The sequence below is a fragment of the Momordica charantia genome, unplaced genomic scaffold (assembly GCF_013281855.1).
Source record: "Momordica charantia cultivar OHB3-1 unplaced genomic scaffold, Mcharantia_2.0 BLBB01000171.1, whole genome shotgun sequence".
In the NCBI taxonomy this organism is placed as follows: domain Eukaryota; kingdom Viridiplantae; phylum Streptophyta; class Magnoliopsida; order Cucurbitales; family Cucurbitaceae; genus Momordica; species Momordica charantia.
In genome coordinates, this window is record NW_028275327.1 from 8,424 (window position 1) to 26,361 (window position 17,938).

At 30.7% G+C, this 17,938-nt stretch overlaps 1 protein-coding gene and 1 pseudogene across 1 annotated transcript; one reads left to right on the forward strand and one right to left on the reverse strand.

Annotated features, from left to right (window-relative positions):
* Positions 1 to 222: 222 nt before the first annotated feature.
* On the reverse strand, positions 223 to 2,463 carry LOC148207193 (protein ETHYLENE INSENSITIVE 3 pseudogene; annotated as a pseudogene).
* A 10,969-nt stretch (positions 2,464 to 13,432) lies between these two features.
* On the forward strand, positions 13,433 to 14,877 carry LOC148207194 (early nodulin-like protein 20). The gene is made up of 2 exons (XM_088118483.1): positions 13,433 to 13,665; positions 14,302 to 14,877. Exons 1-2 carry the CDS (start codon positions 13,485 to 13,487, stop codon positions 14,634 to 14,636), a joined length of 516 nt encoding a protein of 171 aa, XP_087974609.1. The 5' UTR covers positions 13,433 to 13,484; the 3' UTR covers positions 14,637 to 14,877.
* The last annotated feature ends 3,061 nt before the right edge of the window (positions 14,878 to 17,938 follow it).

The window sequence follows — 17,938 nt, forward strand, 5'->3', positions numbered from 1 at the left end:
GAGAGAAAGAAGTTGCAAAAAAGTTATTCATATAGACAACCATTTGGATATCATATCATATAATCAAACAAACAGAGCGAAGTAGAAGTAGAAGTTCATAGGAGGATCCTCCACTTATTTATCAGTCTATTGGAGAAACTTAGACTTACATTACAAGATGACCTTGAAAAGATATTCTACAAAGCTAACGACATACATTGTCCATCCATTTGTGAGAATAAAAAGGATGTAACACCAAACTTTTTTTTTTTTTTTGATTCTTCAGACAACACAGTTTCACCAAGTTAGGTAAATCCCAAAAGGAAACTTCAACTTGTTCCTAGTAAAAGAAAAGGCAAACCCCATAAGAGAGAGAGAATAGAGATTCAAACTGTAAAAGAGCTGGCTAGCTGCTGCTGCTGCTTTGGCGTAAGGAGTACGTCGACAGAGCGTCGGAGTGAGAGCAGCTTTTACTGATACCATAACGGAATGTCCTGCTGTTTCGATAGTGTATCGATGGCTGCTGCGCCAGGCACTTCTTCTTTGTAGTCGAAGGTTGATAAATCGAATGGAGAGCCGAACATCAAGTGGAAGTTGTTGTTGTTGTTGTGGTTGTGGTTGTGCTGGTGGTGTTGTTTTCGAAAGGCGTATTCATTGGCTTGAACCGGTCAAATTGGCCTTCGTCTCTTGGGAACATCGGATGGCTGCTCGAAACGTTTGATCCTTCGAAGAAGTTTCCTTCCATCATATACCTTGATTGCGGAAATATTCGTCTTGTTGAGGTTGGATCTTCAACTGAGGAAGGTTTTGATTCTCTGCGATGGCAGCGTTAACGGTGTTTACGTTGTTCTTGTTGCCCTGCACGTTGGTGTCGTAGATCGACATGAGCTCACTGATCAGCTTTTGCCCATCTTCTGGAACTCCTAAGCTGGACAAGTCGAAGGAAGATGGAACTGAGCTGACCGGAGCTGGAGCTGGCTTGGGCGGGGCGAACGATTGAGGGAAGATAACTGGTTTTACTTCATTGACATGAAAGTTTGAACCACTGAACTCTGAAGAAGTTCTATATGGGCAGGTCAACTGATGATTGTCTCGGGAATTCCGGTCATTAAACCCGAGACGGAGTTCGCTATAAGGACACTGGAGGAACTCGCAAGTATAGATCTTCTGATCCATCATCATATTCAGATCGCTGGTCGGTTTCCTCTTTCGCATAAAATCCAAGTTTGTGGGAGCCTCCCCTTTGATTGGATAAGGTGGTTGTCGAATCTGCACCCGGTCTCTCATCCTCTCCATTCCCAAGTTGAATGAGCTGATGTTATCGGGTTTACGATCTTGAACATCAAAGTTCGGTTCCTCTTCAGCACCGTCTACGTCGTACTCGCTGCAGTCGTTAATGACCATCGATCCACTTCCCCACCGGACGACAAAGGCGGGCAAGAGTCGGGATAAAGCTCCCGAGCCAAGACCTCTCCTGGTTGATAATAGCAAGCCAAGTAGCACTCTCCTTGGCAGTCATCTTGTCCTGCAGACACTTCGACTGCCTCACAAGCTTGCGGATCTTGGCTATATCAGGGGACATATGCTTGATGACTGCAGTCAAAACGCCGACTTTCCACGCCTTCTTCAGGTCATGAGGCTCTTGTAAGGTGGAGGACCTTGCTCCTTCGGCAAGCCAAGCTGAGGCCACCATTCCTCAACTCCGGTAGGCCACCACGGCGGAGGAACGCCTTTCTCCAATGGAAATCTTCTTTGAGGAGGGTCACAGTGCTGCATCAGAGCTGATAAAAGAGATCCTAGCGTGGTGTCCTGAAGTTCCTGCAAGGTGTGAGGGGTTGGACCGATCGAATTACAACCGTCGTTTCTTCCTGGAATTGCGTTGTCCGCTTGGTACTTGGCTATGGCAGCTGGTCCATTTCGATCGAATCTGACCTTGTCCTTCCACCATTCTCGAAGATTATCCGATGCTCCGGTTACTGGTTTTCCCTTCTTCTCTGAATTATTCCATATACAAAGCCTTGAGCTTTACAAACTTCCATCATCTTCAACATGTACTTCAAGATTCCGTCCTGTGCTCTTGACATCTTCTTCCTCCTGGCCTGTTCTTGAGACTGTCGTTGCTTCGCGATATCGATCCCTTCCTTACCCTTGCTCTGCTCTTTGAGGCGTTTGAGACGCATCTTGTACCTCCACATCCTCCTCTCGAGTTCATCGGCATCGATCTCTTCATCAGAATAATCGTCTTCCATCGCAGCATCGGGATCGGTTGGTGGAGCTATGGCATCTCCTTCCACAATTGGAGCGCAAAGGAAATCCATATCATCACAAAATCCCATCTCATTGAACATCATCATCATTCCCCCAAAGGATCAGCAGATATTCGCCAAACTCAGACGACGAATCTCGGGTGAGATTGAACAAACAGATTTAAACCGAAAAACGAACCTTGATCTGCTGCTGCCTTACAGCCTGGTACCAGCGATGCTACTGAAATCACTAATTCACAGTGCTTCCTCACCTGTATGCATAAATTTCAAGGCAAAAAACACCCGACGTCAGACTCGAAATCAGTCACTAAAACGTATTTATTCCAAATCGAAAAGATCGAAACTGCGAATTAATACATAAACTTAAGAACACCAAAAGACGTCTCTCTTCCAAAATTCCCTCAAAACTATCAGAAAAGAAGAAAGAAAAAAGAAAAAGTCTTCTCCTCAACTCCTCAATCAAACCAACCACCATGGGAATTCATTTTTTCCCTCTAAATTTCCTTATTACTTGCAAAATTAAACCAAACAAGATAGATCAAGCAGGGGAAAAAAAGGCAAGTTCAAGTTCTTAAAGCTTTTCTTCAATCTGTCCTGTCCAGATCAAGTTCAAGAACATCAACTGAGTTGAGAAACTAAATTCAGAGTCAAAACTCAAAGTAGAGCAATAAATACGACATCTGAATCCATAAATCAAGACCCAAATCTCATCACCAACCTGAAAACAAACAGAGGACTTCAAAAGTAAGAACAACACATCGATCTAAAAACACACACACAGAATCAAAATTCATCAGAATAATCAAACAGATTCAGATCTACAAACCAAACCCAACTCACAGAGCCAACCCATCAGAGCAACAAATCACCACAGCAGAAGAATCATCAAATTACTCAATCAAAAAGGGGTAATCAAGAAGAAAATGAACAAAAACCAACCTGAAGAAGAACAAAATAAGAAGAAAACGAAGAAGAAGGGGAAAGGGGGGAGAGAGAAAATTTGGGTTCTCAGCCCAGAAAGGGAAGAGAAGTCAATCCCGGAAGGAAGAAACCCAGAAGGCAAAGTTTTAGAGAGAGAAAGGAAAGGATCATATAATCTAATCCAATAAGAAAAAGTTTGGGGAGGGTTTCATTTCATGTGAGATAAAAAGATGAGTCGGTCCTTGGTGAATGTGAAAGGTGAGAGAGAAGAGGGTATTGGGGAAAAATGGCGATGGTGGGGACTAAGCAAAATTGGCTAAAACCCCACAAATTCCTGAGGAGAGAGAGAGAGAGAGAAAGAGAAAGCGTTTCGCTTCCATTTATACAGGTAAAACCTCTGCGTCTTTCACAGCATTGGAAGTGAGAAGGAAGATTAACAACTTGAGATGACAAAAAAACGTCAAAACTTATGAATTAGTCCTTTAAATTCTGAATTTAAACTCTCAATTATTTCTCCATTTCAAAAAAGTTCACATATTTACCTTAAATTTTGAATTATACTTCTATTTAATTTCCTTAAAAGAGGAAGGTTAGAACTTGCGATAACTAAAAAGATGAATGTTAGAATTTGCGATTTTAAGTTGTCAGTGTCTCGACAAATTATGATTTAAAACGAGTCTTGTGATATTCATAAAAATGACAAATTTTTACTTTTTTACTCTTTTAGGGAGTCCATTAAAAGATAAATCGTTTAAAAAATAAAATTTCAATTTAAGATGTATTAACGAGGTCGCTACGTCATTAGTACAATTGACGACATGTTTGCTTGACTTTATTTTCTTGTCGTTTTTTTAATACAATAAATATGAGGTGAGAGATTGTACGTTGGATCTTAAATAAAACAGTTGATGTCTTATTCACCCACCTAAATTTGAATTGGCGAGTTGTCGTTTAGTTAACACGATGTTAATTGATAGCAAACGACAAATTTATTTTTAATTCAACAACATATGGGAGCAAAAATTCAAACTTTCGATTTTTTATCAATATAGAACATCTCTTAACTAGTTGATTTATACAAACCACCACAAAAGTTAAATACAAGTATTGATTCAAAATCGACAAAAAAAAAATGAAAAATTTGAAAATTTAGAGACTAAACAGACACAAAATTTAAAGTCGGGAATTTAAATATATGAATAATGGAATAAACTAATTAAAGAGCGTTTTTTTTTTAATTAAAGAAATAGAGAATTTATGACAAATGGGGAAGTTGTGGGGACGGCGTCTCCTCGTCCGCTTCTAAAGACACAGTGTCCCACCATTTGGGGGGTGGCATTTATTTGTTTATTTATTTCTCATGGAATTATCCTTATGGAATTTTATTATTTAACTAAATTAAAATTTTACATTTTTCTTCCATTTTATTATTACTACTTTTTTTTTTTGGAATATTCTCTTTCTTTCCCCAATTAATTTAATTTAATTAATTGTATATATCCATGTTTCTTTTTGGAGACCAATTATGTGTACCCATGTTACTATGTATGTTTTATTCTAAGTATGTCATTTAATTAATCAAATAATGTTAAAAGCTTTGTTTAGTACAGTAAATATAAAATCCGAAGGGCACAAGTATATGATCGTGCTTACATCATCATCATCATGTTACGAGCCAAAGATGTACGTTGTATTATTAAAGTTAAATTTTGTATTAGTAAGGAAGATCGGACGAGGTATTTTATAACTTACCATATTAAAAATTTCATAACCCGACTAATGAGAGCAAGTTTAATAAGATTTTTACGCAAATCTTATAGAGATAATTAATGAAAATGTTTTATAAGCACATCTATTCTTGGAATACATAATTGTGTGTAATAATTCAATTTTAAAAACCAGCGGGTTAAATCCACAAATATCCTAAAGTACAAGGCCGTGATTTAAACATCATTCTTTCAATACAATGTAAAAAAAAAAATCATCTGGATATTACTCAGCGGGTTAAGATATCTATGTGTGATCAGAAAGTTTGAGTTTCCAGCAAATCTTTGACTCCTCGAATAGGATTTCACACATGGCGAATCTTTCAATCGAATCTCAATCCTATATATTGTATTTTAGAAGAAAAGAAAAAGAAAGAGGGAGATAGAATATTAGAATTTAATTGAAGAAAAAAGAGAGTAATGAGAATAGTAATGTCACTTAAGGTGAATATAAAGTGTGAAGTGAAAAGATGTGTCTTTAAAACATAAGAGAATGAGAATAATTTTGTTTATGGGATTACAAGAGGTCCTCAAATGAAGCATCTCCATAGCTTAAAAGTACTTTTCATTTTGGCATCTACGAGGGCTTTTTACTTATTTTAACCTATAGTTCTTTCTCTTATCATAAATCCGCCTTTAATTAATGTCACTAAACGTTAGATTAATTAAATCTTGATAATAAAAACTCAATGTAAATATATAGGATAACTTAATTGGTTAAGACATATATCATCGATTAAAAATTGGAAATTTGAATCAGAAAAACTAAAATGGAAAGTTATAAAAGAAAGTAAAAATTTAAAAATAACATACACATTAGAGACGAATGTATATATTATTTTTTAATTTTATGGTAAAATATACTTTTGATCTTGAGGTTAATTTGAGTTGGGTCATCCATAGAGTGTCAAAAGAGACATTTTAATCTACGAGATTTATAAAATGATTCTAAATAGCCTCTAAACTCATTTGACTGTTAGTTTAACTAATATAAAAATAAAATGATAGTTTATTTGTTGATTAGACTATATTTACATGGTAAAATATATTAATTTTATATTCTTTTTGTTGATTTGGATTGTGAGGTGGCATTTCTTCCCTATTCATCGAAAAATTTGTAGTCTTTGTTCACGATATGATTTTGACTTTATAAATGATTCTTTAATATTGTCGGTGGACGCACGTCATTTTTAATATGGTGCTAATTACGTGATAAGTAGCAGTGAATTAAAAAAATATACATTCTCCAGTAGCATCAGAAATTTTCTCATCTTCCTCCTCTTTCCTTCTTCCACTATCATCCTACCTTCTCGGACAACCTTCGTCGATGCTGATGTTATTGTCTTCCTTCTATCTCGCCGCTGACTCCACCCATAATTGACTCGCGTGCTATCTTTTATGCTAGCATGAGAGGTTCCATACTAGCTAGAACGAAAGGAGCTTCTCTCTTCACCATTCCATGAAAAGGTGTGATCTGGGACAAGGGAGAGCCTCTTCGTTCCAAATCGAATGGAGGAGGCTCCCCTTTATTCCAAATTTGACTAGAACGAAGGTCTAGAAGTTGGCAGCTGAGGCAATGCTGGGTGTCAGATGGCAACAACCCGCAGTAATGAGGGAGAGAAGGACCACCGCACGTGCATGGGCAAAGGTTAACGAGGGAGGGAGAAAGATAAAAGAAGGAAAAATGAGGTAGAATGGGAAAGAAATGTCACCTCATAGTCCAAACCAAAATAATAATAATAATAATAAATCATAATCTAATCAACAAATAATTGCCAAGTCACTTTTTCGTAAGTGGTCAAATGAGTCGAAGGACTATTTATAATTATTTTTCAAATTTCAAAGACTAAATTATCTTTTTTAAACATCGAGATTAAATAGATACTTAATCCAAAACTTGAGACACAAAAATGTTTTTTATCTTCATAAATTTTATATGTATTCAACACAACAATAGCAACAAGAAAAATATATTTTTGATGTGTTGATCTTCCTTGTTATCATCATTAATTTGTTTTTGTGTTAGCCAAAGAAAATCAATATTCATAAATTCTTATCATTTGAACTTGTTAAAGACAAGTTCATCCAAAAGATCTAATATAACGGAGATAATTGTCCTCCCTCATGTACCACATATCACTGCATTTCCTAGTCAATGTGGAACTTTATTTGCACTGCACTATTTGTTAACGTTGATAATTTTATTATTAGAAAAGAAATGTGGGTATATTTGAAAATAGAAAATTTTAAATACATAAAAAAAAAAGTTAAAATGCATGGAAGTTTGGTCCACTGGCTTGTGAAACAGTCCAATTTTCTTGAGTATCTTATTCTAAAATAACTATATATTATTATTATTATTATGTTGTTGTTGTTTTCTTTTGAAAGATGTGAAATGTTTCTCCCACTTGAAAATGTGCCACGTAGCTTGTATTTTGTGGCAAATTAATTTTATACTTTAAAGAATAATGTTTTTAACCATTTTTTTTTTGAAAAATAGTTAAAAATATTATATATCAGGGAGTTATTAGTTATTTATTGTAAAGAAAAGTTAACTTGACATTTTCCTCAAAAAAAAAAAAGTTAACTTGACATTTCTTCCATTAATTTTATGACTAGACAATAAATTTATTAATTAAAATAATCTATCGGATTTATGTAAAAATAACTAAAACAATTAAATATATAATGGATTAAACATGCTTATCGATTTTAATTTGCTTTAACTCGTTTTAAGTGAACTAGTATAGCTAAATTTTGATTAATAAAATTGTCATTCATATCTATATAAAAGTATCATAAAACTAATGTTTTTTTCATTATTGTATAGAGATCTGCATATAACGGTAATTGACATATTCTTCCAACCGAGTTTGAATCATCTTCCCAACATGTTGTACTAAAAATATATATTAATTATTGATAATTTATAAAAAAGTTAGACAGAGATAGAGAAAAAAATAAGTAAGGCGGCTGAGGAAGGTATGGAACATGAGTCACGACTGATTCTAGTAGTTCGACTCGACCTTCACAGAGGTTCGAGCAATAACTCCTCTCATGTATGAGTCATTACGTTGATTCATCACTGTTGGACATGTTGTATATCGACATGTGGTTAGTGAGAAATAATCTCCAACAATATTTTTTAAACAAAAAAACATAAATAAAAATGACACTTCGAATCTTGCATATTAAAAGGTTAGGATTTATCATTATTTTTTCTTAAATTAACAATTGTGCAGCTATGGATTGAACATCGATCTTTGAAATGATATTGAGTGTCTGAGTTAGTTTGCATCGACAAATTTGATTGGCTAATAGTTACATAATGTAAAGTAAAGTTTTTTTTTTGGTCATTAATTAGTTAGATAAGTTGATAGTTACATGTAGAGAAACTTTTTGTTATTTGTCGTTTCTTGTAATTATTAACTTTGGATATGTACATGAGATATGTGATTACTTTGTTTTTCACATTTTTTTCACCATATTCTAAGTTTATGCATATAATTGTGGACAAAATCAAACGTTCCATTTAATAACGATTTTATTATTAATTTTATAGTGTTAAAATTCATAAAAACCACTTATATATTTTTAAACATCAAAATTGTAAAAAAAAACAAATTATACGCTAGTGAAAACGTATAATTTTTTAAAATAAAAAATTATGAAAAGAGTTATTATAACTCTCTTGAATAACCGTTTTCTTTTTAGTTTTTCATTTTTTAAAATTATGTTAGTTCTCGCTCACCAGCATTTTTCCAAGTATTTTTAACTTTTTTGAAGATACACCACTTCAACTCTGAGCTAAATTTCAAAAACAAAAATATTTTTAATATTTTTTAGATTTTAAAATTTAACTTATATTAAATTTTTTTTAATAGATGCAATACAAAGAAATATAAAGGTGAAGGTAGTATTTACCAACATAATTTTCAAAAATCAAAAATCAAAAAACAAAATCGTTATCAGTGAGACCTAAATATTTAAAATCTATAGGTCCAAAAACTACGTACCATACTTATTAAACTAAAAAAATAAATATATTTTGAAATCCAAGTATTTTATATAATATGATATATAGTATTTTATGGTCGATGTTGAGTTTATAATTTTCTCAGATTTTCTTGGGTGATATTATTAAACCTCGATAGCAGGTCACTCGTTTAGTCGAAGATATATTTTAATCAGTTGATCATGATGTATTATTTTTCACGTGAGATTGGACCTATAACACTTTAGTATTAATTACAAAATAATAAACAAAATTTTACGTTGTATAAATTGACGTATACATAGCATATCAATAAATGCAATTGTATATAGTTTGGATCTATTATCAACATCTAATCAAATCATGTGCAACATAAAAAGAAGGGTTTATTATGTATTATTTTAGTTCACCAATATTTCGTTAATGATTTAACTTGTTGGCAGCTAACACGAGCATAGTATAGCGGTAATCGACATCTAAAAAATTCAAACTTCTATACCCACAATTTGTTTTATAAAAAAATATTTAACATTACACGCTTAAATGTTTTAATCAAAAGATATATATGAAACCCAACTAATACGAGAAAGTTAAAAAGGTTTATAACAATTAAAGAAAAACATACTAAAAAAAACTACCACCAATCATTGATGTTTTACATTAGGCATTTATCACAAAAATATAAATTTGATGGTTTAATTTAATTATAACTAATACTGTTTTACCAATAATAATTATAGAATGTAATGAAAGTCAAAGATTTTGTTTTAGAAAAACCCTATTAACAAAAATACAAAAGATATTTATTATAAAGTCAAATATGTTTGAAAAACTTTTCCAAACTTACACGGAACAAAATTGCATTATAAAATGCCTAGAAACAACCCTATGTGATGGGACAACTGTAAATTCAATATTTTAGTAAGTAAATTTTGTAAAATAATTACAATAATAATCCTCTTACATTTTTTTATCTGTCAAGTAACTGATGGAAGTTTAATAAATTTATGTAAATCAAAATTTAAATATTTAATTACAGTCATTATCTAATTCCGCTCATGAAATATTGATAAATTATTTCTTCGGCCTTAAACCAAATTTAAATTCTAATATTGTATTATTTTCTTTCTTTTAATAATTATTTTGCAAATGATGTGGTGGGCTTCACGCTGATGGTGTGGGCCCAGTAAATTAATGGGCCTATTTACAATTGGACCGAAATGTGTTGGTTTGGGCTTTTTTTTTTTTTTAATATTGGCAATACTATACCGTTTCTAAAAAAATATTACGATTAGATACGCTGTAATGCATAGTTAAATGACACATTGACCTTTAAATTTATGAGAGAATAAGTAGCAAAAAAATATGTATTTATGATATAACATTAAATTTAAATTTTACAAAATTGATATAAATTATAAACTTACACGGTCAAAATTTGAAACGTAACCTTTTCTTTTAAACTCACTGATGCGGTCATTTTTTATTTTATTTGATATTTGTTATAAAAATAAATAAAATATAAAGATAATAAAAATTAAAAAAAAAAAACATAATTTTAAATTTCAAGTTATGAATTTAGAAAGAAAGGGAAGATGGAAATTAATTTAAAAAAATATATAGAATACCTTCCCTAAATTTCTCTATATTTCTCATATTCACTAACGGTCTCTCCTCCCCTTTTTTCTCTCATATCTCCTAATTCTACGTAACTTCTCCCTCTCTCCCAACCATATCTCAGTGGGTCACATTTTCCTTTTCTTCGCATTCTTTATTTCTTCCTCAAAATTCTCTCGGAACTTTATTCCTTATCCTCGTCAAGAGGGTTGAAGGAGTACTGATCTTCCGTTCTTTCTCTTCAAATTTTCTCTTATAAGAGAGGATTGATTTAATTTTGTGGGGGAGGAACAAAGAGAGGACAGATGAAGATCATACAAAAAATACAAGAGGAAATATGGGGAGGAAAGAGCACACAAAAACAGATAGATAAGAGATCTCTCCAGGTTTCCTTTTAACTAAATTTTCTTTTCTCAATTGGTGTATTGTCACTCTTCTAATTCAATTCCAGTTGAACTCAACATTCATTAGAAGTTTTGAATTTTCTTTACATGTTTATTACTCTCCTTTCAAATCGGTGAAATGCATGCCATTATTTTCAATATTAAATAAGGAGATTATTAAATTCTATTTTACATTATTGTTTGTATTTGATTTTGTTATGCATTGTAACTCGATTCTCTATAATATTAGTTTCATTTATTATTAGTATTGATTTGTATTTGGTTTTTCTATTAATTTTACAATATGTTTGGCTAGTGTGTCGTTCGTCCATATTATTAATTTGAATTTCGATTCTTTCTAGTTTTCAAAATTACAGACAATATGGAGAAACTAACCTAATGTGTTTTGTTTTAATTCCATAATTATCTTTCTAAGTTAGAAAATAAATTGAAAAAAAACAAATACTTTATTTGTAGAGGTTGTGCAGTGTTGCTTTTTGTGAAAATCTTATAAATACATGAATTTACTCACCAAATTTAATTACAAAATTTCAATAAACCAATTTGTTAATAAAAAATGAAAAAAATATGAGTAGTGTTCTCGTCAGTCTTCGAAAAAGTAGTGTTCTTATTATGATTTTTGTTGAATTTCATTAATTCAAAACAATAAAATAAATTAAAAATGAATTTTAAAAGTCACTCACAAATTTTTAAAAAGCCACAAATGGATTCAGCAGTATTCTTTTTTGGAATTTAATATTTCAAAAAGCCTTAAATACATGAATAACTGCTCCAAAAGATTCAACAAACGGATTTAGAAGATAAAATTTGATTTGGTGTTGTAGGGTAACCCTACTTTTCTTTATCTTACAACAAAAGACTTCCGAACTACATCCTCAAAATGATTGGTGACGACTCCAAAATTCTTGTCCTTGAATAGAGGACGTCGAGATCATGTCGTGAAAGCTTTGAAAAAACAAACAGTGAAAGAAAGGGAGAACATGGGCCAAAAAGTAACGAATATTTTTATAAATACATATTTGAAAAAGCATATATTTATAAAAACAAAAAGTAACATTTTTTTAATAACAATTAATGTTATTTCTATAATTACATACTTATTTTATTTGTTTTATGTAATTTAGTATACTAAAACGATTAATGGGATGAAAGAAAAAATGTGCCAAGATTTTGGGATAGGAGGGATTTTTAGTAACATGAATTTTTTAAGAAAGAAAAAAAAAAACTGTTCAAATTATACTTTATTACAAAAAATAAAATAACCAAATTTCTCTTTTAGCTTGGAGTTCTATTAAGTGAAATTTGAAAGAAGAAATCCTAAAGTGAAAATCAAATTTCGGCATTAGGAGATGAAAATGTGAATGAAAAAAATAATTAAAAAAAAATAATAGAAAGACATAGCTTACCTATGGCTGGTGAGTTCAAATAAAATGTGAATGAGAAGAAATGAAAAAAAAAAATCTTATGGACAAAAATAAAAATCCTAAAATAAAAGAAAAAAGAATAAAAATACATCAATAAATATATTTGAAAAATATTTTCACATACTATAATTGTAAATATTTTCCTTTTAGAGTATATTCCTAATATTTACTTTATTATATTTATACGCAATTGGCATAAATTTAGTAAGTATTTACAATAGTGCCACTAATTTAAAAGGAATTTACAACCATGACCCATGACTCTAGTGGCATAAATTTACTTTATTAGATTTATACGCAATTGGCATAAATTTACCATGCCACGTTTTAAGAAGATTTAGGTTTATAAAACCAATGAGCAAAAGGGCATAATAGGTAATCTTAATATAAATTCGGTTTATAAAACCCCTTTCAAAATAGCCAAAAATGCAAAATTAAGAATATTTAGGTTAAAATTTCAGGAAAAAATAATGTCTCTTGACCAGCTAAATTAGTTGAGTTATATATATTTAGGTCAATAGGGGATAATTTCTACTTTTTTTTTTAACCGTTGACTTTTTATTAGTATTTTGATTATCGGTAAATAATGTTGGAATTTTTTTTTGTTTGTTTAATTAAAAATCTAATTTCGAGTACTATGGTATGTTGAGCTCGTAGAGTTCTTTCACCAACTTAATTTTGTAGCTAAAGTTAGGACATTTTTACGATATATTTTTGTGTTTTATTTGTTGCGATTCTGGAAAAAATTTCATATCGTAGTTTTGACTCACATATTAATTTCACTACTTATTCAAATTTAAATTTTATGAAATTAATTTTGTTTGATTTCTATTTTTTTATTTTTTACATGATGAGGCAGTAAAAAAGGGAGGGGGAGAAATTAACATTGCGGAAAATTAGTCATTCCAAATAACATTCAACTGATTTTTTGTACAACGTCTTCATGCAAATATGGTTTCAGCCCTCAATTGCATGAAAATGCATGAGATTTTGGTTGTTAGTTTCAGAATAAAATTTTGGTCCTTTTTTATTCTTCATTTTTAGGGTTTCCTCCACACCCATCTTCCCTTGATCTGCTTGATTACCTTTCAAATTCAAGTAGCTGAAGAGATATGTTTGGGATCGTCATGGCAGAGGCGGTGGCAATGGTGGCGCTCGGGTGGTTGTTGTGTGGAGTTGAGGGTAGAGATCCGATGCTCCATAGGGTTGGAGGAGGAAAATACACTTGGGCGCCTAATGTTAACTTCACTGATTGGTCGATTCACGAGCACTTCTACGTTGGTGATTGGCTTTGTAAGTTTTTTAGTTTCTTTACTCTCTCTGAAACGGATCAAATTTGTTCTTACCCCTCTCATATGGACAATCCGAACATAGCTTAGTGAATAAGACACGTATTACTTTTCTTTAAGATGGATGTTACATATTTCGATCTTCTACGTACTCTGATCACAATACGGGTCAAATCTTTCTCTCTCTCAATTTTTATATAGGTCACATCTCTCTCACTGTTCAAAGATTGTATATATAAGACTAGCAAGGCCTAGGGGGTGGAATTGGTCATTTTTCATATAAAATTAGGGTTAGAGAAGTCAAATATTTAGGTTTCCCATTTGTAAGGTCAATTCCTTTTACCTAATCAAATCATTTCCCATTTTGAATATATAATATTACGCAATCATTGAACTCCAATATTTCTATAAACAGCGTATATACAGTTCAAAGATTTGAACTTTGAAGTCAATAAAAAAAAATCATCATTTGGCTCTCAAATATGTAGCTAGGCATATAATTTTTAAAGATCAATATACTTCATATAGTTTATTTTGGTAAAGATAAAAGATCGCGTTTCTCGATCCTAACGTGATGAAATTATATACTTATATGACGTTTTTCTTTTTTTTTACCTTTTTTATTTCTGGGTCTTTTCAGATTTTGGGTTCGATAAGCATATCTACAACGTGCTGGAAGTGAACGAGACGAGCTACGAGAGTTGCAACGAGAAGGATTTCATTTTCAACATCACAAGGGGAGGCAGAGATGTGTTCAATCTAACACAAGCAAAGCCATACTACTTTCTAAGTGGGAGAGGCTTTTGCTATCAAGGAATGAAACTTGCTGTTTTTGTTGAAGAATCTCCTCCAAATAATAATTCACCACCAAATCTCCCCAAAATGTCCAACCTCTCTCCATCTATATTACAACCACTATTTTCTCTCCCCCTCTTGCTATTCACCATTATTGCTAATTTTATTTCCTTCTTCTAAGATTTAGGGTTAATCTTGATTATATGTTGATTAGGGCTAGGTTTAGAATCCTAACTATAGTTTTGAGTTGTCAAAGTTGATGAAAATAAAAAGGATTATTAAAGCCGATTATGTCGGTAATTAGCTAGGGTTTAGGGTTTAGGGATACGGATAGGACTGTGTTGAAGTTTTTGAGCTTCTTGATTTGTTATAAATTTTTAAGTTTGTATTGTTCGAAACAGTGGAATAAAAGTATTTTTGATTACGATATTTGAATTTTTGTTTTATTGATGAAGATTATAAGATGTCGATTTATAGCTCGATCGATTTGCTGTGTGAAATGAGAATAAATTTCTTTAATGTGTGAAACTTAAATTACATGTTTGTGTTTGTTTATTTCTGGTATATATATACTAAATGTGATGAAATTTAATAAGGTTAAAAAAGTTTTTGGTCTCTCTACTTTGGCTAAAATAATAATTTAGTTCCTAAACTTTAGTTTGTAACAATTTAGTTTATGTACTTTCATATTAGTAACAATTTAATCCTTATAATTTAAAGTTGGTAATGATTTAGTCCTTATCGTGAAACTTTTTTATTAAGTTTCTTATATATATAGATTAGATAAACTAAAGAGAGACCAAATATGTTTATAACTAGAAAGATTAAATTGTTATATGATAAAATTTGACACTTAATTTTAAAAAATTCTTTTACTATAGGGACTAAATTGTTACAAATTTTTAAACTACAGGGACTAAATCGTTACAAATTAAAGTTTAGGGGACTAAATTGTTACTTTAGTGAAAGTATAAGGACTAAAACGTTACAGATTAAAGTTTAGGGACTAAATTATTATTTTAATAAAAATACATAACTGAATGTGTTTTTTAACCGATTAGTAAATAGATCGTATAATTTTATTATTTTCAAGAGTTACGTTCTTAGCCCATAGTTTTGAGAATTGAATTAAGTATTATTGCCATTAGGAAAGAAAATTTAAGTGACTTCATTTTATTGTTATTTTTAAAAAATAACACTAAAATAAGACCCATTGAAATCTATACATAGGTAGCTTATAGCTCTGTCAAATTGGTCTTTAATGTATTAAAAAACTTAATTAGGTCATTGTGGGAAAAAAAGGTTAAATTTTGTTAAAAAGAAGTTGATATATCATTGAATTATTTATTTTAATGCTATTTGACATTTGAAATTCAACTTTCCCATCACTCAAATTCCATCCACCAATCAACAAAAATACTAACAAAACAAAAGTTTATTAACACGTAAACTTCCTATTGACATATTTTGAGAATTCTTTTTAATGAATTAATTAATTAAGAATTTCTAATATAGTAAAGGTAAAGTCAAGACTCCAAAAGATTTAAGACCAAGTGTTTGAGAAAATCTTAAATAATTAAGGATCATTAATTAGATATATATTTGGTGTAAACTTTATTATCGAATGTGTATTATGAAATTAATACTATTCGTCATCAGTTGAATTACTCAATAAATGAACTATAAACAAACTTCATAGGTCGTTCAAATTCAATAAATAATTACATGAAATTAAAATTTTACTATTACAATTTACTCCTCCTAAACTGCATTTTTATTATATTTATTTTAATTATGTAGAGGTGGAAGAACGAACCATCAATCTTAAAAATGAAAAATAGATATCTTATATATCGAGTTTTACTTAAATTAAAATTTTTTTATACACTTATGAACTATAGTTAGTTCATAGTTATATTGTTAACTCAACTAGTGAAGACGTATGTCTTCGACGAAACATCAGAGGTTTTAAATTTCGGCCATTGAATTAATTAAAATAAGGCGAGGATATAAATGTAAATTCGACCCAAGAAAAAGGTGAGAAAGTGGGTGTGGGGAAGTTAGAATATCATAAATTGGAAAGAAGCAAAGACCAAAAGTCCAAATTGGAATATTTCAATCCAACAAAAAGAGAGAGCGTCAGAGATAAAACAATAAAGTCAAAATTGTTGGGCTGGTGGAGTTGGTCAAATTGATTGAACCTATCCTTTCATTACGTTTGCCACATCGCTTTCAATTTTCGATATCGTTTGGCTTATGTTAATTCGGAATGAATCAAATCTCTCCGAATAGATCTCCATAAACGAGACTCTTTTTGAGTAGAACAACTACCGTGATTCGTGCACGGTTAATTATTAGAAATCACCCCCGACTTCTTACTACTGCGCTAATTTTAGTGGATGAGTTAAAATAATATTTTAGTCTTTGTATTTTTAAAAATGATCATTTTGGTATCTAATTGCAAAATTTTTAACACAAATTCTACACATAGTAGAGATCATTTAATATAAAGTCATGGTCATATTTCAAAAAATATATTAAGTGCAGTGTTGTGTTGAAATCGTGATAGAATAAAGGAAATTAAAAAAGATTAAGAGACTAAAATGGTCAGTTTTTAAAAGTACATGGACCAAAACGAACATTTTGAAAAGTTAAAAGTACACAGAGATCAAAACAGTATTTTAACCTTCAAATTATCATTTAGTTGAACATTATTTTTAGTACAACACGTGAGTGTGGGAGAATTCGAACTCACAATCTTAAATGCCTTAACTCATTGAGCTATGCTTAGGGTGACTAGCTTGATTTTTTAAAAATATTATTAATAAAAAAACTATACACTTTATCATTTAACTTTTACATCAATTTCAATCATATATATTGGCTCAGTGACCAATAAAAACGCGAGTTTAAATATAAAAATATTTATATGGAATGAGTTCGAGTTATGATTTACTATATAAGGGTTATATATCCTATAAGTTACTTTGACAATTAAACGTAATAGAATTATTTCAGATCGATAGGATTAGAGCTAGATTGGATAATTACAAATTAAAATAAAAAACTTTTATGTCTATTTTATTTTGGTCCTTAAAGATATCAAAATATCTATTTTATTCCTATAGTTTTCTTGAAATAACAATTTATGCCATGTCTTATTTTACCATTATCTTCCTTTCTTTCTTCCCTCGTTTTTCCGTGGATGTTTCAATTTTGTTTACTATTATTTTAAAAAGCCTTTTTAGAAACAAATTTATTAAAACATGTTTTAGTTTTTTTTTTTAAATTATTGTAGATTGTTTTTTTTTCTCTTTTTTATGAAGTGAAATATTTTATTTTAAATGGTTATTTCTTCCAACACCACGAACTTATAGATAAATTTTAATATATAATAACTTCGTATTTCATAAGTTGATTATTAAATAGAAAATTATCCAAATATTTTATAAATCTTGCAAATTTAAAGGTTTAGTTTTCAA

What these genes read in the sequence shown, in the direction of transcription:
- LOC148207194 (XM_088118483.1), top strand. Translation starts at nt 13,485, where the DNA reads ATGTTTGGGATCGTCATGGCAGAGGCGGTGGCAATGGTGGCGCTCGGG. An exon ending in CTACGTTGGTGATTGGCTTT is followed by an intron (nt 13,666 to 14,301) that starts GTAAGTTTTTTA and finishes GGGTCTTTTCAG; the next exon opens with ATTTTGGGTTCGATAAGCAT.